The 27415-nt window shown below is 37.8% G+C and overlaps 1 protein-coding gene and 2 pseudogenes across 1 annotated transcript; 2 read left to right on the top strand and 1 right to left on the bottom strand.

Moving 5' to 3' along the window:
• Positions 1-8756: 8756 nt before the first annotated feature.
• On the top strand, positions 8757-15691 carry LOC116306694 (uncharacterized; annotated as a pseudogene).
• Positions 15692-21736: 6045 nt separating this feature from the next.
• On the top strand, positions 21737-22980 carry LOC148909359 (uncharacterized). Its single transcript, XM_089034529.1, has one exon. It carries the CDS (start codon positions 21740-21742, stop codon positions 22889-22891), a length of 1152 nt encoding a protein of 383 aa, XP_088890655.1. The 5' UTR covers positions 21737-21739; the 3' UTR covers positions 22892-22980.
• A 2143-nt stretch (positions 22981-25123) lies between these two features.
• On the bottom strand, positions 25124-25746 carry LOC148909360 (uncharacterized; annotated as a pseudogene).
• Positions 25747-27415: the final 1669 nt, after the last annotated feature.

A 27415-nucleotide genomic window follows, 5' to 3' on the forward strand; every position in this document is an offset into this window, starting at 1 on the left:
TAGTCAAAGATGTGGTGACTAAGGTGATTGAGTTTATAAGTTTATAAATATTGGAACACATTTCTTTCTTCCTCCCTTCCTCCCTTCCTCCCTCCCTCCCTCCCTCCTTTCTTTCTTTCTAAGTAAGCCACGTACGGCCCCCGAAAAGACGGTTTCTTTGGCCGGATTGTAAGAACTAAACGACCATCTAGCATGCTAATCACCCGTTGCTGGGGCTCATCACCCGATGTTGGGGCCAAGTTCGCAGGCATCAAATCGTTTAGGTAAATTTTCCTGAAACTATCTGTGACACCAATTTGGATGGAATAGCGGAATACCCAGGGACTACTACGAAAGGCTTGAAAGGGGATGACGCTGAAAACTACATACTGCCAGTGGAGCTCACACTTAATGAGGGAGGCAATGAAGCATTGGCGTTTGGCAATGAAAATATTGGTAAAAAGGAAGAAACTGTCGACCTACCTCCGCTGAGGGAGCTTGCTGGGATTTGACTGGGAAGTACAGCTCCGCTTGGGTCTAGAAAAGACGTTATTGTGGACGCGAATGGGCCATCAAGGAGCGAAGAAGTGCTTTGAATTGGTGTGGTGTTTTCAGCCACCATCGCCTCGCTGACAGCGAGATGAAAAGCCGCCAAAACTTTTGGTCTGGAGACAGCGACGCTGAAGGCAAGCAAGATGATAAGGTAGAGGATGTCGTCGACTTGGAAGCTTCTGCGGGGATTTTACAGATAGTTACAGTGAAAAAGAGGGGTGAAAACAAAGGGAAAAAAAGTAGAAAAACTCTTGGTGAAAATCAACCAGCACTGCAAACAACAAGTGAGTCCTTGAGAATGCCCTAGGTCCCTCCCGCACATTGTTAGGAAGACGGCAGAGCAGCATGCATTGTCTCGGTTTTAACTTCGCTTAAATTTCATTTAGTTACATGTATTGTTCTAGATTATTGCTTCGCTGTTCAAACGCGAGTGAGTGTAAACAAAGTGAGGAAACCTTGAAGCCCTTGCACTGGCAAATGCAGGCTCGCTTCAGTTTCACTTGTTACAAAGTAGCCTTTGTGATGGCCAGGGACTTTAACGACGTTGTCAACGGAACTAATAAGGCGCACGACCTTTTGATATGCTTGTTTGAAAATGGGAGAAAGTCAATTTTCTTCAAACGAAACAGACAGCTCTGAAGAGTCCAAAAGAGTTGTCACTTGAGGACGTAGAGCTCGTAGTTGCAGTGGAGCTAGTATGTGTCAATTTCGATTTTGACGTAGGGGTACTCGTGCAGTCTTCTAACAATGCACGATGGAATTTCCCAAGGTGTTGATTTTTTCTGGCTTTTGGCCACTCATGAGTCCTTGCGTGCTTTTCGACATTTCAGGAAGTATACATATTTTCCAAAAGGCTTCAACTCTTTTTATGAGTTTGTGAGTGTTTTATGTCAGGAGTGATTCGGTCATAAACAATGATTTAATTTCCACACAAATCAACTGAATAAACCACAAGTCACAATATTTCCTCTATGATAGTGTAAACAACTGTTGTTGGAGTAATAGTTGTGTGTTGTCTTTAACTTAAATTGTCTATTCACATTCTCTAGACATGTGCTTGGCTTCTTGACATACCCTTCCATGTCACCATTTTGGATTGAAATTGGACATTTAAACTCACCACAACCCAATCCACAACAATCACAAGCAACTAAACCGTCTGGTGTAGCATGGATATATTTAGATTCATTGTGGATAAATATTCTACATCTCTCAAGTTTAAAATTCACGATTCAATTTCATATATTGTACATATGCTTTAATTGCAGATTCCTTCGTATTTGCAACCATGTTTTATGGCCTTGCTGTTAAGTTTAAACAAATGAGGATAACAAATGGATTGAATCAGTGATTGGGATGGCTGGGCTAGATAGGTATGGTAGGCAGCAATACAAACAGAGGCTCCTATCCTAACTGCCCTGTGCTTAACAAAACCTGGTCCCTTTGCTTGGGCTCTTGTATCTCGTTTGACAATATCAATTTCTTTCGCTGAAATGTTAACCAGCACTTTCAAAAAAGTTTTCCGATTTAGTGTTTTTTTCTCAAATCTGGCAATTTGGTAACAGAACGTGCCAAAACATCTAAGTGAATTGCTTCATCTTTTACATTTCACATGATTGCTCGCAAAATTCGCTATAAAATGAACAGATATAACTAGCTAAAAACTAGTGTGAGCTGCGTCGGTGTTTCTAATGAAACAGTAATGATGAAAAGGTAAATTATACACCGTGAAAAGATGAAAAAACTTACTGACGTTTCTGACGCTAGTCCTTCGTCGGAGTAAAAGAGAAAGAAGTGGTAGAAAGGAGTGTATATATGATAGAATAAGACAAAAGAAACCAATGAGAGCAAGGTAGGCAAGGAAACAAAAACAAACAATCAAAAGACAAAAGAAAAGGTTAGTTGAAAATAAAGCGTTCATTAATCCCGTTGGGACTAAGAGTGCCCAATAGGTGAATAAGCCGCATTTCTTTGGTCTTGCGACAATCATTATTGCCGTTAAGCAAAGAAAGACCGAAAACAATGAAGTCAGAAAGAGAATGGTTAGCTAGATTAAAATGGCGGGAAACTGGTTTGGTGGGATCGTTATTGCGAATATCATAAAGATGATTGCAAATGCGATCACCAAGACGGCGGCCAGTCTCGCCCACATACAAAAGATTACAGCGGGTACATTTAATACAACATACAACATTAGAAGTGGTACAAACAAAATGGTCAGTGATTTTAACAGTTGATTTAGGACCGACAACAGAAGTGTGAGAGACTATGTGAGGACAAGTATAACAACGTTTACGAGAACAGCGAAAAGTACCAGGTTCTTTGTTAGAGGGAAGAACTCCCTTGACCAAGAAAGAACGGAGATTACGATCACGTTTATAGGAAAAGAGAGGGCGGTTGTTGAAAATAGCAGAAGTGCGAGTATCAGAGTCAAGCAGAGAAAAGTTGCGGTTAACAATGGGTTTAATGGAAATGTTAATAGGATGATACGTAAGAGTGAAAGGAATGCGGTCATTAGAGGGACGAGTGTGAGGAGTGAGAGCGGTGGTACGATCAATAGTAGAAACTTTACGAATGGCGCGATCAATAACATGAGCAGGATAATTACGCTTAAGGAAGAAGGAACGCATCTCAGAACATTTAACAGAAAAATCAAGATCATCACTACACAAACGACGAAGACGAAGAAATTGCGAGAACGGAATAGCGTTAAGAGTGTGCTTAGGATGAGAAGACGAGTAGAGTAAATAAGAATGAGAGTCATCCTAAGCACACTCTTAACGCTATTCCGTTCTCGCAATTTCTTCGTCTTCGTCGTTTGTGTAGTGATGATCTTGATTTTTCTGTTAAATGTTCTGAGATGCGTTCCTTCTTCCTTAAGCGTAATTATCCTACTCATGTTATTGATCGCGCCATTCGTAAAGTTTCTACTATTGATCGTACCACCGCTCTCACTCCTCACACTCGTCCCTCTAATGACCGCATTCCTTTCACTCTTACGTATCATCCTATTAACATTTCCATTAAACCCATTGTTAACCGCAACTTTTCTCTGCTTGACTCTGATACTCGCACTTCTGCTATTTTCAACAACCGCCCTCTCTTTTCCTATAAACGTGATCGTAATCTCCGTTCTTTCTTGGTCAAGGGAGTTCTTCCCTCTAACAAAGAACCTGGTACTTTTCGCTGTTCTCGTAAACGTTGTTATACTTGTCCTCACATAGTCTCTCACACTTCTGTTGTCGGTCCTAAATCAACTGTTAAAATCACTGACCATTTTGTTTGTACCACTTCTAATGTTGTATGTTGTATTAAATGTACCCGCTGTAATCTTTTGTATGTGGGCGAGACTGGCCGCCGTCTTGGTGATCGCATTTGCAATCATCTTTATGATATTCGCAATAACGATCCCACCAAACCAGTTTCCCGCCATTTTAATCTAGCTAACCATTCTCTTTCTGACTTCATTGTTTTCGGTCTTTCTTTGCTTAACGGCAATAATGATTGTCGCAAGACCAAAGAAATGCGGCTTATTCACCTATTGGGCACTCTTAGTCCCAACGGGATTAATGAACGCTTTATTTTCAACTAACCTTTTCTTTTGTCTTTTGATTGTTTGTTTTTGTTTCCTTGCCTACCTTGCTCTCATTGGTTTCTTTTGTCTTATTCTATCATATATACACTCCTTTCTACCACTTCTTTCTCTTTTACTCCGACGAAGGACTAGCGTCCGAAACGTCAGTAAGTTTTTTCATCTTTTCACGGTGTATAATTTACCTTTTCATCATTACTATAAAATGAACATATTTTCTATTGACATACTTGTGATTTGGGTATTCCACCTCATTCTCTAGTACAATCTTAATCCACTTCCATCGATTTTGATATACGATTTTTTCCTGATTTATACCTCAGACTTGTAAACAGATTAAGGATTTCGTAATTCTTGTGCCATAATCTAGCCTTCGTACGCATTCAATTACGTGGTACTCACAGACATGAAAAAGATAGTGGAGCGATGAGAGGAAAGGGTTACAAATATTTATATTTTTAGATCATTACACATTTCTTACACAGTCTGAACGCTATTTTGTTCTTCAGACTTCAGTTCCAGCATTCTTATCATTTTGATGAATTTCTTTTCTTGTTTTTTAAGGTTTATATATTCCCCATACGGAACAGTAACTATATAAAGACATATTCAGGGATTTATCCAAAATTTCCATTAGTCATCCGAGGTTCATCCCCCTTCAATTGTTTTAAGCATTCACTGTGGTTTTTTGCTGCTTTGTTCGCATTTTTTTATTAGCTGTGGCAAGGCAAGGAGGCAAGAATGTTGTCCATTTCTCTTCCGTGTTCTGCTTATGCCTTCTCTTTCCTGTATCTTTCCTGCAGAGAGAGAGAGAGAGAGAGAGAGAGAAGATGAAATAAACACATAGGCTTTCCCTTGTTGGGATAGAAATATTCCACGCAGGTAGAGATAATAGACTATACAAGCGGTAAAGAGCATAGTGAAAATATTAGAGTGAAGTCAATAAACCCGTGAAATAGATACTAGACTGAGACACTTTAGTAGACCCTAATTCCATTTATTTTATTTTCTGTCTATTAGACTATTACTTTGACTATTACAATTTTAAAGGGCCACTTGGACGAAAATCGCTCCAAAATTAAAACTCTTTTATTCGAACTGGAACTTTGCTGAAATAATGTTGAAACATTAAGAACCACTCACTGAAATATCTTTCTGATATTCGAAAGGAAAGGGCCCAAAATTTTACGATTTATTTTCGTCCGCCATTAATTTTTTGATTCACGGTCAAAGAGTTATTATGTTCAGCGGTTTTACGCTGTGACGTCATTTACTCAACACCTTCATGTTAGCGTCGTTTTGACCATACATTTATTGTTAAATTACCCGAAGTTTATTTGATGTTTTAAACGCGTTATCGTGAAAAGAATAATCTAAACAGACTTTTTTTCAAATATTTGATACATTTTCAAATATTTAATAAGCAGCTTAGCCACATTTTAATCAAAATTGAAAATATTTGGGGGTGCACTGCCTATCAGCAGCCAATATGAGCGGTGTATACACCTAACTGAAAAAACTTTGGCAATGTCAAAACAAAAATCAGGCATGACTGTTCCAAAATTAATGTTCTCCTCTAACAGCTACTCTTAATTAAAACTTTCTCAAAATTTTCACAATCTTTTATTAATACATGAAATATATAATTGGAAATATAAGCTTACATTTGTTTGTGATACTGAATTCCTAGTTCTACTGCTTTCATAACATAATGAAATTTTGTCATATTTGCCTCTCAACATTATTTGTTGTTGAAGATGGCCCTTGCCCTTTTATGCACTTACTTGATCTTCAGAGGAGGAGCTAATTTCTATATCGCGACAGGACCCTGGAAAAAATGTTACATTTTTTTATTAAATTCTGTTTCAGCTAATAGCATGTAGGTGAAAAGCATTTGCTTAAAAATTCGGAGTCTCGAATAGAACGATAATAAAATAAGAACCAAACTAAGCTTTATACCTTACCTGAGAGCAGTCGATTTCTTCAACCTCCGTTGGCTCTCTGGTCTTTTTCCGAACTACCAGCCATCCCATGTGCTTTGGTTTCCATATGATCGCCAAAAAAATCGTTCAAGCGATCGCAGCAAACGCTGTTGCCACCAAAACTAAGATAAAAAAAGTTCGGTTATCTCGCTGGAAGATTTTTTGGGCTATCTATTATGGAAACCAGGCTTATTATACGTTTCACAAGTTTACTCATATTTTCAACAAATTTGCATGATAACGAGTCATCATTTAGCTTACTGTAAAAGCAAGAACATTATTTTCTAAGTTTGTAGTTCTCAGTATCTATCGTATCTACAGTCATGAATAAATAGCGTACCATATTAAGCTTACAGTATACCAGTTCTTGTCACTTTTCTGTACTCCATATTTAAAGCCTTAATGAAGTGATTTTGAACAAGTTTACTTACATCTTCTCTCTCTGAGTGTGTCGTGGAAGGAATTCCAGATGTTGATGGCGTTTGATCGTCAATATTACTTTCCATTCCAAGGAGAATAAATCGAGAAATCAAGACCGAAATCCAAAATTTGTAAACCATCGAAGGGTTCGCATGTGCATTTATCAGTGAGGCTCCTGGCCTTCGTTTTGTAGATGTAGGAAAGTGATGTCACCAGTAGTGATTGTAGGATTCATAGAGTCCATATATGGAAGTGAAAAGGAAAGAGATATATTTTTTGATATCGAGATACGTCCGCTAATTCTTTTTATGATTCTATTTGCCTGCTTTCTTATTTTTCTTTTCTTCACGGCTGGAGTGTAATCAGAATTCTCAATTTCTATTATGGAAAATTCATTGCTGCCACTGTTACGTGAGGAAAAACTGCAATAAAAATTTGGCGGGGTCTGCTTGAAATAATGAAGTTTTGGCGGGCTGGACTGATTTATGAGATTTGGCGGGCTGGGCTGAATGAGATTTGAAGGGGGGGCTTTTCGGCTGGGAATGGATTTGATTTGGCTGGCTCAGCTAGGAATGGGCATGATTTTGCTTTCTTTCATCGAGCAATGGTCTCTTATTCGCTTTAATAGGGGTCGAGACGTCTTCGTTGTCAAGCTTCTGTTCTTGAATAAGGTCCAATATGTGCTTGATTGGACCCAAAGTTTTCGTTCTTTCCTCCTTCCTTGCATGAGCTCAGAATGCCTGCAAACACACCAAGCGTTGATGATACGAAAACATTTTGAGTTCGATTCTTGTTTGCATTCGACTCTGAGCCTACGAACCATTTAGCGGGAACTTCGCCTCCATCGATCGTAGTCAATTCTTTTATCGCCACCTAAAGAATATCGCTTGGAAAAACCTTAAAAACTTTATAACTAGAAAATTTCCTCGGAAGGGTACCACAAACTTCGGAATTTAGAGCATACCAGTGCTTTTTAACGTCTAGAGTGGAGGAGAACACTTGATGGAAGACCGTCATGTTACATCATGTTGAGGTGCCAACGACGAACCACAAAGTGAATGTGATGCAAGAGGTGAATCAAGTTTTGATTCTCGCGCCAAGAGTTGGCCATGACCATAAAAAGCATTATCCTATTAAAGCTTGAACAACTGAGCTGCTTATTTTCATCGAAAACACTTGAAAGCAACCTTCTTCATGCTGTTTATATTATCATTCGAAGCCTCTGACGACTGGACAATGCCAATTGACTTGTCACCTACTCAACGCTTCCAAGATATACCGCTGGGACAAAAAAAGAAGGGTCGGGGCTCCTCATGATTGGCTATTTTTACCATGTTTGCAAGTATTTATAATTATATGTTGACGTTATATAAACATTTTCATTGTGATATTTTTAGCCTGCGTCACTTGAAAGTGAAATCAGCGAATTACGAGCGAGTGCGGTGTTTTGCTTGATAATCTATGGTGGCCGAGGGCTGCCACTACTTATTTCATAAAATATGGCGTTATTTTATTGCATTTTTTCATTTCTTTTTTCATTTCTTTTACTTTTATTTTTTATATTTTATTTTCATTTCATTTTATTTTTTTAATTTTTCGTTTGTTTTATTTTCTTTTATCTTTTGTTTTATTTATTTTTTGTTTTACTTATGTATTAAACAAAACAAAACAAAATAATAAAAAAACGAAAAAAATTAAAAACATAATGAAATCTATTTAGAATAAAAAAAACGAAAAAAATTAAAAACATAAAGAAATCTATTTAGAATAAATATTTATTTAGATTAATTTCTTTTACTTTTATTTTTTATATTTTATTTTCATTTCATTTTATTTTTTTAATTTTTCGTTTGTTTTATTTTCTTTTATCTTTTGTTTTATTTTTATTTTGTTTTACTTATGTATTAAACAAAACAAAACAAAATAAAAAAATAAAAAAAAAAAAAACGAAAAAAATTAAAAACATAATGAAATCTATTTAGAATAAAACGCAAATAAAATGAAAAAAAAATGAGAACATACATAAAAGGAAATGACATCAAAATAAAAATTAGTGGCAGTCCTCGGCCGGTGATTACTTAAAAAAAAAAAATTAATAAAGGATAAAAGAAATAAAAATAAAAATAAAAGCATCACTGGCCGAGGGCTTCCACTACCATCATGCCTTGCGCACAAGTTTATGGAGCCCAGGTCCCAGCACGGGCTCCCACGTGAGTTTCCTTGCTTTCAAAATGGCGGACAACCGAAATGCAAAGTGGAAAGATGATGATGACCTCAAACAGGCCATGGAGAAGTATGTACAACAAGGATTAAATAAAGAAGAAGTTTTAGATTTCTTAGAAAGTGACTTTCCAGAATATACATGGAGCATTCGTACATTTATTATAATGACAATAACATTCAACTCGACGAAGTCAAAGATGCGGTGCAAAAGGAATTACAAGGGCCAGGAAAGCTCTTGGGGTATAGGGCAATGCACAGAAAGATCAGACAAAAATATAACCTGTTTACTACAAGAGATATAGTATACGATGTCATGACGGATCTTGACCCAGATGGACTGAACTGAACTGAACTGTTCTTTATTTATACACGGGATTCCTTCAAATTATCACATTTGTTTTACAAGGGAGCCGTGATTTAAAAATGATAGTTCAGTGTAGAATTAAAATGATCTAGAATATAGTATAAATAGAAATGTATATATATATATATATATATAGCTATTGTATAAATAATAAAATACATACAGAAAAAATTATAGACCATTGACAGACAGGTCAATATTTTTTAGTTTGGATTTTAAGTCGTTAATAGATTAGGCTTCTCTGAGATTTTCAGGTAAAGAGTTCCATAGTTTAGCACTTCTATAGTTAAAACTGCGCTTTAGAAATTCAGTTTTGGGGTGAGGTAGGCATAGTTTTGAAGTACATTCTCTTAAATTATAAGAAGTTTTTTCATGTACATGCGAAAACCCCTCAGATATGTTAGAGGGATATAGCTTATTCACAGATTTGAACATAGAGACAGCAAGAGCCTTTTTGCGTTTATGCTCAAGATTTTCCCAGCCAAGACTTTGTAAAATATCAACAGATCTAATATCATAGTCTGACTGGGTTATGACTCTTGCTGCTCTGTTATGCAGTTTTTGTAGTTTTTCGGCAAGTTCTTTGTTTAAATTACCCCATACTTCGCAGCAATAATTAAATAGAGGTTCTACTAAAGAATTATAGATAACGATTTGAGTATTAAATGGTACAAAAGGTCTTGCGCGTTTTAGCCCATAGATAGCTGAAGATATTTTTTTGCAAATATGTTCATTATGAACATCACAAGTTAATGTCTCATCGATATGGACTCCCAGAAGTTTACTAGATGATACTCTGGGGATAGCTGAGCCATTAATGTGGATGTACGGCTTGCGCACTAAGCTATTTAGCTCAAAGTGAGACCCTAAGATAATGTACTCGGTTTTTGTCACATTTAGACTAAGTTTATTTGCTAAAAGCCAAGTACTTATTTTACTCAAATCATCATTAATAGCTGGTTCAAGTTTATGTAGGGTTTTGGCAGCAAAAGAGATGCTCGTGTCATCAGCGTACATACGAACCGATGAAAAATTTAGACAACAGGGAAGGTCATTGATATAAACTAGAAATAATAATGGACCTAGGATCGTTCATTGCGGAACGCCGCTGGTCAAAAAAGAAGAATCAGAAAGACTACCATTGACAAAGCATCTCTGTTGCCGATTGTTTAGATAAGAACTGAACCATTCAAGCGAAGAGCCTTTGACACCATTAAGATATAGTTTTTTAAGTAATATAGCATGATTAACAGTGTCAAAGGCTTTAGCTAGGTCAAGAAATACTATAGTATTTAAAAGTCCTTGGTCGAGATTTAAGAACCATTCATTAGTAGAGTCAAGTAAGGCTGTGACAGTGGAAGAGAGGGAGCGAAACCCTGATTGATACTTGCTGAGAATTTTATGAGACACGAGATAATCATAAAACTGGTTGTAAACGATTCTCTCAAAAATTTTAGCAATAGTACCAATCACGGAAATTGGTCGGTAATTACTAGGGTCAGAGCGTTCATTGGCTTTAAAAATTGGAGTGACTTTTGCAAGTTTCCAATCTTCAGGGAAAATTCCCGTTTGAATAGACTGGTTGAAAATATCGCAAAGAGATTTAGAAATTACCGGGGCAGCTTCTTTAAGCAAGATACTTGATATATTATCAAGTCCATTAGATTTGTTAGTGGGTAGTTTTAATTGTAGTAAATTTAATACAGTAGATTAATCTATTTCATTAAGCTTAAATTCTGTGTTAACAGGTCTGATAAAACTTTCGAAATTGACTTCAGAGGTTTTACATGTAGAAGCAAGTTTGGACCCTATACTTGCAAAATGTTCGTTAAACGCATTGCTAATCTCATGTGAAGCGAACAATTTCGTGTCGCCAATTTTGAGTTCAGAAATGGTATTTGAAACATTTTTTCGATTCAAAATTTGGTTAATAGTTTTCCAGACAGCCTTGGGATTACCGGAATTTAAATTTAGTTTATTATAATAATAATCAGATTTTAGATGATAGCTGCACGTGGAGGTGTTGGTGGAGGTGTTGTTGGTAAAAGGGTAAGAAAGAAAGGAAATTTTTCATCAAAGGGCCCTAATTTTGTGTATTCTTTAGATGGACATGATAAGCTTATGGGATATCAGAACTCAACGTTTCGCATAGCAATCTATGGCTGTTTAGATACTGCAAGTAGAAAGCTTATGTGGATCCGAGTGTGGGTCAGTAACAGCAACCCGCAGCTTATAGGACGATGGTACCTTGAACACCTATTGGCAACCAACTTAATGCCAGCGATCATTAGACTTGACAAAGGTACGGAAACGGGCACAATGGCCACCATGCATGCCTTTCTCAGAAGTAATCATGATGATGACATGGAACCGGTTGATACTGTGATCAATGGCCCTTCAACCTCAAATCAAGTAAGTACGTATAGCCACGTTCTTTGAAGTGTCATCGGGGATTTTTTTCAATTATATGACTATCCTAAATGTATCTCTTGAATTGTGGAAGCTTATAATAATTAATGGAAGCGTAAATTAATTACTGAGGGAAGGGCTATGTTTTTTTGGGCTCAGTATTTGGTGGCCACAATTTTTTGGGCTTGGATTTGGCAGGGACAAGATTTTTTGGGCTGACTTTTTAAAAATTTTACCGCCCTTCCTCCCATAATAGTTAATGGCCACTCCCTTAATTGTCTAATATAAATGAGTTTGTGCTGAATTTCCAAAAGTTAGTCACTGATAATATTCCCCCACCTGCAGGATGATTTACTGCAGTAGACTGCCTGCTAAGGGATGTAAATGTTATAGTTTATTAAACCTGAGTAAGTAATGTGCAACCATAGATAGTCTTGTTGCCAATATTCATTTCCTTTAAAGATAGAACGTTGGTGGAAAGAGTTGCATGAACTGGTTGGAAACGTTCTTTAAAGAGATCAACTGAACTGGCTGAAGGATCAAGCTCAATATGATCCCACTGATGAAGTGGACAGGTTAGTGTTCCATTTAAGCAATTGTTTTTGATGTGAGCTCTTAGCATACAAATGCTAACCATGGTTATAACAATGTCATATACCCATACAGCCATTCTTGAATAGATTGTCCAGTTGCAATACACATTTACTCAACAACAAAGTCATTTGCATATATCAACCTTTCAATTTTCTCGCAAACATTTAAGTTTAGCCATAAAAACTACAATACATTTTTGCACAAAATATACAGTAATTGATGTTATTAAGTATATTTTGATTCCAAATTCTCGATGAAAATCAAAAATATATATGCTCATTACTTTGTTATTGGCTAAATTTTCTTTCATCTCAACAACCTTTTTGAGAATAGCTGTATGCAAACAAATTTATAAACAAAGAACAATAAATTGGATCAATAGTGAGAATTTCAGAGAGAGAGCATTCTTATTCCTGCTGCAAAACATTGATCTTATAGTGATGACTGTTATGTTCTTGATAACATATAATAATAATTAAATGGTTCACAAATTTGTTAACAAATTTTGGACAGCTAATCTGCATCTTCTCCTAAAAATAGAGCAATAATTCACTTAAGCTATGTTTTTGTTCTTTTTGACACGAAACTGTAAGTATTTTAAACTATGTCCTAGAATGCTTCTTGCATTTATAATGGTTCCAGCAGTACAGAAAGAGGTGGATTCTTTTAAAGACACTGTTTGAAACACTCACCGGATAAGAGCACAAAGAAACACAATTTTGTCAGATGGAATCCCCAATCATATCCACAACTTCCAGAACAATATGGTCTTCAAGAGTGTGGTAAGTAACTGGCTTAAGTTTCAGAAGGTTGCAGTTAATTCTTTCTATCTGTTTTTTTTTTTTGGCGGTTGTTGCCACTGAGGTAGGTGCCAACCAAAAAAAAGTCTGGGTTTGCATGAAAAATGACTGCCACTGGTGGATAAATTTTATATTGATAAAATCCCCATTTAAAGTGAAAAAAGGCACAATATTTCCATCTATATATATTTAATATGAAATACTTTGCATTAGCAACATGTGCCATAATTGGATTTTTTAGGTTTACAGGTGACAGATGAAGAATTGGAAGAGGTTGCTATGCTATCTGGAGTTCTTGATGTTCCTGATGACTTTCTTTTCAGAGAGTTTAGGGATGAGTATGAACGTATCATATGCGTGATCGATTTAACACCAAAAGATTCCAAAGATGCTTTCAATCTTTTAAAGCAAAATTTCCAGATATCAAATGTACAAAGTGTATGATGACCTCATTGATGCAGTGCCAATATTCTAATGAAATTAAACAAAGAAGTCCAATAGTAATGGACATATTTTTTTTGAAAATCATTTGGTATCCATCTCAACCCAAAATTACAGTAGAGTGATTTTCGTTTACTTATAAAAAGAATACTTAGTAAGCATTAATTGCTAAAAAGAAAGGGACTTAAAATTCTATTGCAAATCATATTTTTTGCTATTTTTGAATGGGGGATGAAAATTATGTTATATTGACAATGGTTATATTGTAATATATATTATAATTAAAATAAGTTGGCAAGAGAATTGGCAGTTTACCATGTTCGATTTTTTCTTGTCATATTTAATCAGAATATAAATTAAGAAAAAATCATATTACAATGATTTCAATTTTAAATCACATTCCCTTGTTTAAAGAGGGTGTCAAACGGGATACCTGATTCATAGATAGCTAACTATAACGGTAATGAATCATCAATTTTTGATGTAAATTGTGTTTAACAATTTTGATTAATAATTGTAGCCTTAACTTTGGCTTTCATTGTCCACTTAAATAATACTTTGGAATAGGAGTCAACTGTAGTCAACATCATGAAATCTTGGTTTTCAAATTTCTGTTAACTACTAATTTTTTGTATGAAACTTGAGTTTTGACCAATTTTCAAAAACTGTTGAAGCCAAGCAAAAAAAAATGTTTCTTGTCCCCGCCCGCTTCTTTGTTTGGGGCCGCTTGTGTTTTATTAACCTTGAACCAATAATAAAAAAATTATAATAATAAAAAGTCAGAAAATAATAAAATCTGCTTGCCCACATACTTTTTATAGAAACCCAGAAAAGAAACATTCGTTTTTTTTTGTTTACTTGGCCTAACCCCATTAAAACCCTTAAACAATACAACTGAAACATGAATATAAACAATACAAAGGACTGAGCCTACTATACTGTAGCTGTAACTCTAAAAGCTCTAAAGTTTTCAAATTTGTTTCAGCCATTCAGTGGTTGCAAACCCACAATATTACAATACTTGCTGCATTTGTGCTTCTGAGTGAAGTTTGTGATGGCCAATTTTGACAGATTACCAGTGCAGTATAGTATTTACTCGGTATCGGTATCATATAGGTCATCTGAAGCAATTTCGGGATCAAAAAAGTCATACCCACTCCCTTGTACATCTACGAGCAGCAACTTTTTATCAGATTTCTCATATTAAAAGTGGGAGAGACATGCAGCTTTTTGGACAATAACATTTAACTCCTCAACACAAAGATCACCATTGTTGTTCATGTACTTGGTAAACTTACCAGAAATAAACTCCTCCACAGTTACACATTCTTTGTTATCATCCTCACCATAGAATATTTTTCTATAACGTGGAACTTTTCCATACTCTCCAGTTGCATATAGCTCTATGACTTTGTGTTCCAACTGTGAGGCAAAATTCCTCGCCAAGTAATGCATCTGTACTGGTTTACGTGTGTGCTGTTCCACAGTCTGATTAGCGCTTGCAATACCGTCCTTTACCTTTTCCAGATATCTCTTAATTACCCAAACATTGTCTTTGAAGTTCGGGTGTTTAGTAGTTGCTTTCGGAGCTGCCCTAAATCCTCCTGTCCCAAAAGGCTCCTTTTCTTCTCTAAATTCCACGGTTGTTGTGACTTTAGACCATGTCATAATTTCTAAGTCGAATTCATATAGATTCATAACAGTTGGTTTATACTTAGCAGTCATAAACAGAAACTGTGAAAACAAAAGGAAAACTTATTTGACTGTCATTGTCTTGCTTTGTGTTGTTCATGCTTGAATAAAATCTTAGTTTGTTAATAACTAAATAGCTCTTAACTAAAAACTTTTACACACTAACTAGTTACTAACTTTTTCATGCATTACCTGCTTGTTTTTTATTTTTGTTGTTTTCAGGATGATATTGGCATATGTCTATGTACCTGTCATACAAAAAGAGCTTGATCTCTTCAGAACTTCTGTTTGGAATAACCACAGAATAAGAAGACAAAGGCAAAAGGAACTTCCCACTGGAATTCCTGAACATATTTACATGTGTCCAGAGAAACATGGTGGTGAGAAATGTGGTTATGAAGTAACAGATGAAGACCTCCAAGAGGTGGCCGAGCTTTCATGTGCACTTGACAATACTGATGACTTCTTAGAAGATGCTTTTCGACAAGAGTGTGCAAGGCATATTCCCAATACTGATGAAATTGAGCCTGATCAGGCAGCAAATGCATATTTGTATTTAAAAGACAATTTTGGTGAAAACAAGTTGTTACTGTTTACACAAGCAAGTTATAATTATTTTTTATTCATACTCATTCATCCTTGAGTCTTAAATAATGATTTATTGTACTTAAACCAACTTTTGGTCTTTAGTTATAATAAATTATATATACAGAATAGATGATGAAGCATGAGTTAAAAATAATTGAAACATATATACTGTGCTATAAAACTACACTGACGTTACCAGGGTAGAAGTCTTGGGCAGGGTAAAATGCAGTACAAATTTTGATTTTTGAACTAGTCTCTAGGAAATTGTCAATAAATTTCAGTTTTTATTACCTTAATGTGAAAGAAATTCATAGTAATCAGTAACATTAAGTGGTACCATACCATAACAATAAATTTACATATCAAATATTTCCATGATGGTGTACCAGTGGTCAACTAGTGTCAAATATCAGTACTTTTTTCCACTGCCTTTTCAATCAGAAAAAAAGACCATCATATAGACTATTAAAAGGTTGCTTGAAATGCCATGACTGACATATTTATGCATTGTAATGAATATTGGATAAAACGTTTGCAAACATGACTATCTAAGAAGTTATTGATAGCTTGAGAGGACAGGTTGCCGGTGCAGAAACGAATAGTGTTGTCATTAGGGTCTTTTAGTTCCGAGCTTGCCACTTCAGGATCGCACAGGTTGTAGTCCACCCCTTGAATATCTGTGACCATGAGTTGTTGCTGAGACTTAACATATGTATAGTGCACGTATGCCTCAGATATTTGGCTTACTTCACCAATGTCTTCAGATGTCACACATATTTCTCCATCATTATTAATGTACTTCTTAAATGTTCCTTCTAGATGGCTTTCCAGTGTCACATGTTCATTGTTTAAGGAAGAGAAGTATACCTTATTATAACAAAACGTCTGACCAAACGTTAAAACTGGGACCTCTTCAGCCATACTTTGGGCAAAATTTCTAGCCAATGCATTGAGCTGTACTGACTTCCTTGTGTGGGCTTCAAGTGATCCAAACAGCTCCACGATTCCATTTATTTCACTCTCCTTGTACTTCTTCAACACGTAATTACCTTTGGGGAGGCCAGAAATGGATTTTGCCATATACGCTTCACGGAATGATTCATGTGCAAATGGTTTCCGCTGGAGGGAAATTCTGACCTCTATTGGTTTCAACCACTCCATATTGTTTAAAGAAAACTCTTCTAGCTTTAGACTTACTATGTCCACTTCAGGGTCAATGAGTTTGCCTAACTTCAACATCTGACTGAGAGATATTGAAGGTACAACTGAAGATTGTGGTACAGCTACCGATTTCGGCGTGATGTAGGAAGAGCTTTTCGTAGGGCTCCCTCTTGATGGCTCACTGAGTTGAATAGGCTGTTTTTGCTTCTTTGTGCTTGTTAAGCTTTCTACAAAACGCACATGTAAAACTTTCCAATTTTTTATTTGACTTATGTCAGTGTAGGACGGACCTCTTTCCCCAGCAAGCAAATCGCATTCGAGTTCGGTGCCAAAATGAGCTTTACAAGCAGCTTTAATGCTTTCTAATGTAAGATCGTCATCTTGAGGAAATGGCACCAGCTTTAATGGACCAATGCGGGAATATTTTTGACATTTTCCTTCCACAGTCTCTGACAGGCGCTGAACAGTCAGTCCATCAGTCAAATTTGGATTTGTTCCTTTGTCTTTAGCTGTTCTCTTCTTCCCTACTTCATCTTTGTAATTCTCCCATGCAACTTTTCTCTTGGACATGACAAAACTCTTCTTTTGGCTATCTAATAATTTGTTTTATAAGTCCTTATCTTTGTTCTTTGGGGGAATAGCGAGTATAGCACGGATAGCACGTTGTGAGCTTAAGCAAGCCGCTAACAGCATTGTGGGAAATGTTTGGGCTGCCTGTGTTATGATCACTAGGTCTACCCGCATTGCATTCCGGTCTATGGCGTCAATGGGCCATGAACATTGTTTTTGTTTTTTGTTTTTTTTTTAGCTATGGCATTATTGGGCCATGTAGTAAGTTTATATATATATATATATATATATATATATATATATATTCTTTATTTTCGTTTTTTCTTTCTTGACGAAGTAAAGTAAAAAATAAAATAAAAACGAAAATATAGAATTTTATTTTTTAAATAATCACCGGCCGAGGACTGCCACTAATTTTTATTTTGATGTCATTTCCTTTTATGTATGTTCTCTTTTTTTTTTTCATTCTAAATTGATTTCATTATGTTTTTAATTTTCTTTTTTTTTAATACATAAGTACAACAAAATAGAAATAAAACAAAAGATAAAAGAAAATAAACGAAAAATTAAAAAAATAAAATTAAAAAAATTAAAAATTAAAAATAACCTGCATACCTCAACGTTATTAAAGACAGAAATCGCCTGGAACTTAGGCAAAGTACCGGGAACTGAAAGACAACGTGACTCATGTCATCTAGGAATGCCGGATGCAAGTCCCAAATGACCAACGTGAACAGATACAATACGACAATATTTCCCTCTCGAGCTATGGTTTCCAAAGATCTCAACGATCTACGCCAAAGGAAAGGCTGAAAGCTATGCTGTTAGCAAGGAAGTGACTGGAACTCGCAAGAGCACGTGAGGAAGAAGAAGCTGAGATTGCTAGAATGATGCATTAGCGAAAAAGGATGATTGGAATCAGGATGCTCGAAGAACAGGTTATCTTGGCAGAGCTCGAATGGAAGGTTGAAAGCCAATGGGAAGAGATAGACAACGTGTACCATCCTATAGACTGCAGTACAATCCCACTGGCTCCCGGTAACGTATTGACTCCTATTGGAAATTGTGCAAGGTATAGTGATCACAGAGATGTATCGCCTCACCACGCCCCTCCATTATTGGTGAGAGAAGATCTCCGTGATGCCCCAGAAGCAAAGATAGACCGATCTACCCCTAAGACAAGCGACAAGACAAGTAGGTGGAGCTACGACGACAACGTCAGGACAAGTACCGGAGGATACGGAAGGTCGCCGAGGGATCCCGTAGCGGCAATGTGTGGAAGATCCAGTCGCTGAACGGAATGAGACCCACACAGTTTAGCGGAAAGCGTTCTGAGTTCCACTTTTTTCAACGAATGTGAAAGAGAAGTAAGCGTGGCAACTAACTTGAGAAAAGATCGTCAAACGTCTACCTTACGACATGATAACGAAGTGGCAGCAAGAAAACTACCGAATAATTGAATAAGGCCGAACTGCACGTCTCAGTGATGTTGCTACTTTCGTGAAGGAACACGCCTTGATAAAGAACGATCCCGTCTTTTGTCTGCCAAGACAAAACCCAAAGGACAACAGGCTGGCTGCCCGACAGGACAAGATTCAAATGTCAAGGAAACCGTCGACTCTTACAACAACATCTATAAAACCAGATGACAACCAGGCCTCAACCGGATGTGACATTTGTAAGGGAAACGCTCACAAAGCTTATCCAATTTCCAATAATACTAAAGTGCGACAAGACGCCTGTATGAAGGCAATACGCTGCTTCATATGGATTTTGCTTCAACTGTGGTTTACAGCGACCTGGCTGCCCTGCGTCACCTTCTTGCAAGCGTTGCTCGGGACGCCACTTGGACATCCTACATGAGGATCGTAAAACCCCAAGCAATAAACCTGACCGTGCGGCCACGAACTCTGTTGGAATGTCTACGGAGAAGTCACCTGTTCGTACGGCAAATGAAACCACCCCTGCCAGAAAGGAACTGAAGAACGATGTGAAGAAGGCGGACGCGAGTAACTCCTCCCCCTCTTTCGACTATAATTGAGCGTCCACCAAAAACCACGTATGTGCTGTTAAACGTAGTTCAAGTCTTAGTTACGTCAGAGCCTGGTTATCTACGTCTACCTATGCCTTTATGGACAACGGCTGTACTGATTCCCTGACCTGATTGTTCTTTAGCAAGATCTTGTGGCCATTGCGGTATGTAATGGTTAACCCTGTTACTTTAGAAGGCAGGCGGTTTGAAAGGTTTTTCGGAAGTATGTAGCTGGAAACAGACTTTGCTTTATCCATTGAAAAACAGGACAACTGAATTATGTCACTGCTTCTCTCCAGCCCAGTAGTCTCCAGATCGAGAACAAAGACAGCTGTATCATGTTCTTTTATAGCTTGGACATTCACCTTTCCTGTAGATGTGCTACGTTGTGTCTGAATGCCTGCCAATCTTGACAGTTTCTACGTAATCTTCCTCGGTGATATTCTCAGCGAGATCCTTTATCATAGCATGACTAACTTGAGGGAATGATATGGATATTCCGACAGCGCTTTCATACCAGCCTTTCTTCTGTTCTTTCTTTTCTTTTTAGCGCAATTTCGTCTTCTTCAGATCCGTCCTTCGTCGCTTAAATTTCTTAGTGGACTTACGTTGCCTGTCCGCTTGCCTTTTTTCTCACCAGTAGTGATGTATGATTGCATTGACTTTCTTTCCTCTAGATTCAGCGACTGTGCTACATTTTCTAGATGAAATAAGCCGTCGTTGAACTGTGATACTGAAGCACCAAATCTATAGTTTTGGCTTTCGGAACTGCCATAATGACGACTTTTGGGAGCTTTACTGCCAACCACATTGTTAAAATCTTCGTTTGCTTGTAAGCTTGCAAGATGTGCCAGCTTTTTGGTTACCTCAGTGGAAGTGAAGCACCAACTTCTCTTCGTTATCATTACAGAGAAAGTCTAGGTGAACTTATGATTGGCTATTTCTTCCAAGAACTATTAGTCAGTAGCTCTTTGATACCAGTAAATTGGTCTGAAATATTTTTAAGTATTTCATAAGTTCTGTTAAAACAGATGGGCAAGTTTTGCGAGTAACTGTCATAAATATACCGAGACAGCATTCCAGCGTGCAGATGGTGTCTGCTGTGTCTGTAAACTCGAAGAAACAACTCTAGAACTCTGAATCCACTTATTTATTTAGACAACAACATGGCGTAGAACTACACGAGGTTCAATCTCTAACATACTACTGCGCATGCGCTCAGGTTACATAATGATTAATATTCATAAGACAACAACTGCCCTCCCTCGGGGGAAAAAGGTAACGTTAACATAACTGTTTATATACTGATGATGGCTAGTAAACACTAGCGTGGACTGCGTCGGTGTTTCTAATAAAACAGTTATCGTAGAATGATAAGTTATACACCGTAGTGAAAATAGTAACTGACGTTTCGGACGTTAGTCCTTCGTCGGAGTCAATAGAAAGTAAGAGTAAGAGAGATGTTTATATAGTAGAGGAGAGAGAAAACAAACCAATAAGAAAAAAGCAAGCCATTTAACAAAGGAAAACAAAAGGATCGAAAACAACAATAGGTGGGAAATAACTTAATTATAAGCGAAGCGTTCGTTCATCCCGTGGGGATTAACGGTGCCAAGTGAATGAATTAAGCGCATTTCTTTTGTTTTACGATGATTGTTGCTGCAGTGGGTTAAACACAGACCAAAAACAATAGCATTAAGCTCAGAGTGATTAGCAGAGTTAAAGTGCCGAGCAACTGGTTTAGACAAATCTTTCTTGCGAATGTCGTAAAGGTGGTCTCTAAAACGATCACCTAATCGGCGGCCAGTTTCTCCAACATAGAGCATGTTACAGCGTGAACACTGAATGCAGTAGATGACGTTAGAAGAAGTACAATCAAAATGATCTGTAATGTTAAAGGTGGATTTGGGACCTTTAATAGAAGTATGTGAAGCAACAAAGGGGCAAGTGTAGCAACGTTTGCGAGAACAGCGAAAAGTACCGGGTTCTTTATTAGAAGGAAGTACACCTTTAACTAAGAAAGAGCGTAAATTACGGTCCCTTTTGAACGAAAAAAGAGGGCGTTCTTTGAAAATGTTGGACGTGGTGGGATCAGAGTTGAGTAAATTGAAGTTACGATTAATGACAGGTTTGATAGAGTTGTTAATAGGATGGTAAGTGATAGTGAATGGAATGCGGTTAAGGTTAGAATTGCGTGATTTAGGGGTGAGAGCAGTGTTACGATCTATGGAAGAAGCTTTAAGCATAGCACGGTCGATGATGGTAATAGGGTAACCACGATTAAGAAAAAGGAACGCATTTCTTGACATTTGTGAGAAAAATCAGCAAAATGGCACCAAAATGGGACCTAGCTATGCTAATTTATTTGTTGGCTACATCGAGCAACCGATTTTTGATCTCTATCCAGGCATTAAACCTGAGCTTTTTGGTCGCTACATTGACGATTGTATTGGTGCTACTTCTTGTTCAAAACAAGACCTAGATTCTTTTATTCTCTATGTCAATTCTTTTCACCCAGCTCTTGAATTCACTTGGGACATTAGTGAAACTTCTGTCACATTTCTTGACATTTCTGTGAGTATTTCTGCTAATCATCTCAATACCACTATTCATTATAAGCCCACAGACTCTCATTCATATTTACTTTATTCCTCCTCACACCCTAAACACACTCTCAATTCTATTCCTTTTTCGCAATTCTTACGTTTGCGCCGTCTTTGCAGTGACGACACTGATTTTTCTCACAAATGTCAAGAAATGCGTTCCTTTTTTCTTAATCGTGGTTACCCTATTACCATCATCGACCGTGCTATGCTTAAAGCTTCTTCCATAGATCGTAACACTGCTCTCACCCCTAAATCACGCAATTCTAACCTTAACCGCATTCCATTCACTATCACTTACCATCCTATTAACAACTCTATCAAACCTGTCATTAATCGTAACTTCAATTTACTCAACTCTGATCCCACCACGTCCAACATTTTCAAAGAACGCCCTCTTTTTTCGTTCAAAAGGGACCGTAATTTACGCTCTTTCTTAGTTAAAGGTGTACTTCCTTCTAATAAAGAACCCGGTACTTTTCGCTGTTCTCGCAAACGTTGCTACACTTGCCCCTTTGTTGCTTCACATACTTCTATTAAAGGTCCCAAATCCACCTTTAATATTACAGATCATTTTGATTGTACTTCTTCTAACGTCATCTACTGCATTCAGTGTTCACGCTGTAACATGCTCTATGTTGGAGAAACTGGCCGCCGATTAGGTGATCGTTTTAGAGACCACCTTTACGACATTCGCAAGAAAGATTTGTCTAAACCAGTTGCTCGGCACTTTAACTCTGCTAATCACTCTGAGCTTAATGCTATTGTTTTTGGTCTGTGTTTAACCCACTGCAGCAACAATCATCGTAAAACAAAAGAAATGCGCTTAATTCATTCACTTGGCACCGTTAATCCCCACGGGATGAACGAACGCTTCGCTTATAATTAAGTTATTTCCCACCTATTGTTGTTTTCGATCCTTTTGTTTTCCTTTGTTAAATGGCTTGCTTTTTTCTTATTGGTTTGTTTTCTCTCTCCTCTACTATATAAACATTTCTCTTACTCTTACTTTCTATTGACTCCGACGAAGGACTAACGTCCGAAACGTCAGTTACTATTTTCACTACGGTGTATAACTTATCATTCTACGATAACTGTTTATATACTCTTTGGAATTGTCCTTGAAGATCCCTTAAGTGTTCATTGGAATTTTTGTAGAGGTCTCCTTTCTCGCATAGGATACATTCTGACAGGGACATCAGTCTGAAGACTTCCCGTTGCTTGATTTGGTACAGGATTATCTCCCTCAGCTTGAACAGGAATGTTAACTTGAGTCGGCGCGGTTTCATACTCTGTTTTCTGTTCTCCTTCTTCCTCCCTCCTGGCTTCATGAAACGAGGAGGGTACTGGGTGAACTTCATCCCGTTGAGCTGTCAACGGTAAATCCCAATTCAGTTGGGTACATTGAGTCGCAGGTACGTACCGTGAGCGTAACTGTTCCACGTGGCTTTTCCAGACTATATATCCAACTTGCACGTCGTAGTTCCTGGGGCTGATAGTTCTGATAACCTTCGCGGGTACTCATCGAGCTCCTCTCCTATAATCCCTGACAAACACTGGTTGGTCCTGAGCAAACTTGGGCTTATTGTCCAAGTTATCTTGGAATATCTTGATCTCCTGTTTACTTTGCTTGGCTCTGAGTGCGTTGAACCTTAACCTTGGTTGTCTGTTCATTAACAGCTCACAGGATGACTTTCCGAGTGAAATGGGCGTAGCCCGATAAGTGAGTAATAACCGATCCAATTTTGTTTGAAGAGGTTCTCCGGTATCCCCTATCTTGTTAAGCTTATCTTTAAAATCCCCCACATAACGTTCTGCCAAACCATTAGTGGCGGGGTGTCCTGGCGCCGTTGTCGTGTGCTGAATGCCATTATCGTTGAGGAACTTCTGAAGTTCCTCACTTGTGAATTGGCTTCCGTTATCGGCGACCAAATGTTCAGGCAGACCAAAATAGCTAAACGTATGCCTCAAAGCTGCAATGGTATTGGCAGCAGTGGCGTGTGACATCGGTACATTATCGACATACTTAGAAAATGCATCAACAATTACTAAAAACATCTTGTTAAGAAAAGGTCCAGCAAAATCCAGATAAAGACGTTTCCATGGCCCCACAGGCCAAGACCAAGCTGCAGGTTGGGACGCTGCTGGAGCTTTAGCAGTTTCTTGACAGGCCGCACAGGACTTAACAATATCCTCAATCTCTTGGTCCATTCTTGGCCACCACATGTATCTCCGGGCTAACATTTTGACGACTTCAAAATGCTCTGCATGTAAATCATCTAGCAAGAGCGGGCGCAAAGCAGACGGGATGACGACACGGGAATCCCACAATAGAACACCATCCTCATGGGTCAGCTCCAGCCTCTTGTTGTAGTAAGGTAGAAAGTCCACCTCAGGTTTACTTGGCCATCCATCTTTAGTGTAATGTAGTACCCTGCTTAAGACTGGATCCTCCTTTGTTTCCTTGACCACGGCAGCTGCATCAACTATCTGTTCCCCCTCGATGAACATAACCTGAACTGTTACTGGTTCAGCCTCCTAGGCTTCCTGGATAAGTAATCTGCGTGCACATTTTCCTTCCCCTGTATGAACTCAATGGTGTAGTTATAGTCTGCTAAAAGCAGGGACCACCTCTTTATTCTTGCTGAAGCCAACTGCGGTACAGCCTTGTGTTCCCCTAGGAGAGTAATCAGGGGTTGGTGGTCTGTTAGCAGTCGGAAATGTCTTCCCAGCAAGTACAGTCGAAACTTTGTAACTCCAAAAACTATGGTCAAGGACTCTCGTTCAATTTGTGAATAATTTTGTTCAGCTTTGTTCAGAGTACGTGAGGCGTAAGCCACAGGTAGTAACACACTATCGGGGCCTGGCTGAAGCAATACAGCCCCTACCCCTACCGATGAAGCATCACATTGCAGAACTAACTCAGCATTAGGCTCATGATGCCGTAGAGCAGTGTCAGAACACAACGCAGCTTTTATATTAGCAAAAGCGCTCTATTCAACTTTCCCCCACCTCCAAGGTACTTCTTTCTTTAGTAGCTGGTATAGTGGAAACATAATCTTAGCAAACTCGGGTACAAACCTCCGGAGGAAATTAACAGCACCAATAAGTGCTACCTTAGCTAAAATTGATTATTTGTTGACCTAGTTCTTGGGCCACTGCTTTGCGATCCGTCTCTGCCTCTTCCACGGCCTCTTCCATTAAATAAAGGTGGAGGAAGACCCCAACCACTAGCTATTGGACTTGATGAAGAGGTTTTTAGGCCATCTAAGATTAACTGATTATTTATCTTTATGATCTTGCTATCGTGAGTTTCTCTTAATAGGACTTCGATGTTTTTGACCCAGCAGTACGCATAATTAAATTCCCTTTGAAAGGATTTGGCTTGCTTTAGTAACTCCTGTTTTTTAGGAGTTCAATATTCGAATATAGCGATTGTTGAGTTGTCGAAATCCTCATTGCACGTTGGTATGACTTTCTGTATGTCGATGTTTGTGATTTCTTTTCTCTTCGTTACTACCGCTTCTTAGCAACACGTCAAGTAAATTTGCACACAACAGTCGCAGGTTTAGAATCATCTCGCTTTGGTAAACGATTTGCAATGTCGATATCGTTTTGACTTATATTTCCACCCAGCTCATTGAAGAGATTTACACACAAATCAACCGTTTCTGCTGCTGTTTCACCTGCTTTCGTTTTAGGCAAACCTACAATTTAGACATTGTATTGGTAGCTGTACGCCATGATTGATTCAATTGCCTCGTCGATTTCGTAGACTTTCCTTGAGACAGCTTCTCGTCGATTGTCTTAACAACGCTTTCCAAGGAGGATGTGTGCTTTATAGTCACCATATTCTGCACTGAAGTAATTAACAGAATTTTGCAGCTCTTTGGTGTTTGCGTTTGCTTCGAGTATGTTCTTCACACTTTTGAGTTCTTCTTGTAATTCGGCTAGATGCCCTTTCAAATTATCGTTTTCTTGCCTCGATTTTTTAACATTATCTTTTGATTGTTTATCATTAGTCATTTCGTTTCAAATATACAGTTTTAGAAAGGAAAAAAAAATCAAATTTTCAGGACGACGAAGAGTCGTGGCCGCGAGCTCCAAGGCTCCAAGCGAGCACGACGATATGTACAACATGAAGTCTGGCTCGCTTCTTTCTTGAAGTTTTTATTTGAAGCATGTTCGCCGATTCTATTCACTCACACTGACAAAGTACATCATGACAAACGTCCCACGTTTGAATAAAGAAAACCCCGTTTATTGCCAAACTTCGGGAGTAAATCGGAAAGCAGCCAAGCGAGATGAGACTGTGCATGGTGCGAAAGAATTTGTTATGATCATTAGCAAACAATAGAATTCCCAGGGCATCAAATCGTTGGGAAACAGTCAATGTTTTCTGTATTTCTCGTTGGCTTTAGATCGCTTTAAATGCGTTCAATAGTCTTGCAATTTTGGGTAGTATTAGTTCTAATTTGTATCCTGACGTAGTTTTGAGAGAAATTATCAGCGAATTTTAGAATAATGGAAGATCTAGAAAGATTGACTAGAAAACTGCAATGAAAAGTGCGCATCAAATGTTTACCCTGTCTGTTACCTCAATGCATGGGTGGCGTTCGCGGCTAAGGTGTCGTCTTTCACCGCTGTGAGTCCAACGGGTCGGGTCGCTGGTTCAAGCCCTGTGGTCGCCACATGTGAATTGAGTTTGTTTGATGTGTTGTTCTCTCCTATGCTACGAGGGTTTTCTCCGGGTTCTCCGGTTTCCTTCCTCCATAAAAATCAACATTTGAGTTGAGCGTTGTGTGCATAGAATATTGAATGTAGTGGTAGTGTGTGTGAGTGAAAAGTGTCCCCAATTAGTGCGAAAGCGCTAGAACGACTAGACTCTTAAATAAAAGTGATTTATTTTTATTTTCATTTTATCACAGATAACCATTTTTTTTTTGGTTGAATTAGCAATCCGTTATTGGTTAAAATATATTGGTAACTGTGACCAATTCTTTTTCGTTGTATGTGTTCCATTACAATTTGGTCAGATTAACCAGGAATATTGGTCCCACTGACCAATTACAAATGGTCAGAATTGCTTTATCTGGAAACAAATTGCACACAATAATTTGAAAAATAAATATTTCCACAGGCTCTTTATTATATTAATGATATTTTTTTTATAAATAACAATAATATTGATAAACAATAATCTCAAAAAAAAAAAAAAAAAAAAAAATTACAGTTTTAATGCTGTGGCAAAGGTCTCCACCCCAGTGGGAAGCTGCTTCTTATTATTAATAAGCAAGTGCTCCAAATACCGGTAAACATTTTTGCTTCGCCCATTCCTATGGGGAAGCAAGCATTTAACATATAAAAACAGCCCAATAGGGCAATCACTGCGTTAAAGACGTTGAAATTTCTA

The sequence above is a fragment of the Actinia tenebrosa genome, unplaced genomic scaffold (assembly GCF_029948245.1).
Source record: "Actinia tenebrosa isolate PJP-AT-01 unplaced genomic scaffold, QUT_ActTen_1.0 PGA_scaffold2__45_contigs__length_23673736, whole genome shotgun sequence".
In the NCBI taxonomy this organism is placed as follows: domain Eukaryota; kingdom Metazoa; phylum Cnidaria; class Anthozoa; order Actiniaria; family Actiniidae; genus Actinia; species Actinia tenebrosa.

What these genes read in the sequence shown, in the direction of transcription:
- LOC148909359 (XM_089034529.1), top strand. Translation starts at nt 21,740, where the DNA reads ATGGGACCTAGCTATGCTAATTTATTTGTTGGCTACATCGAGCAACCG.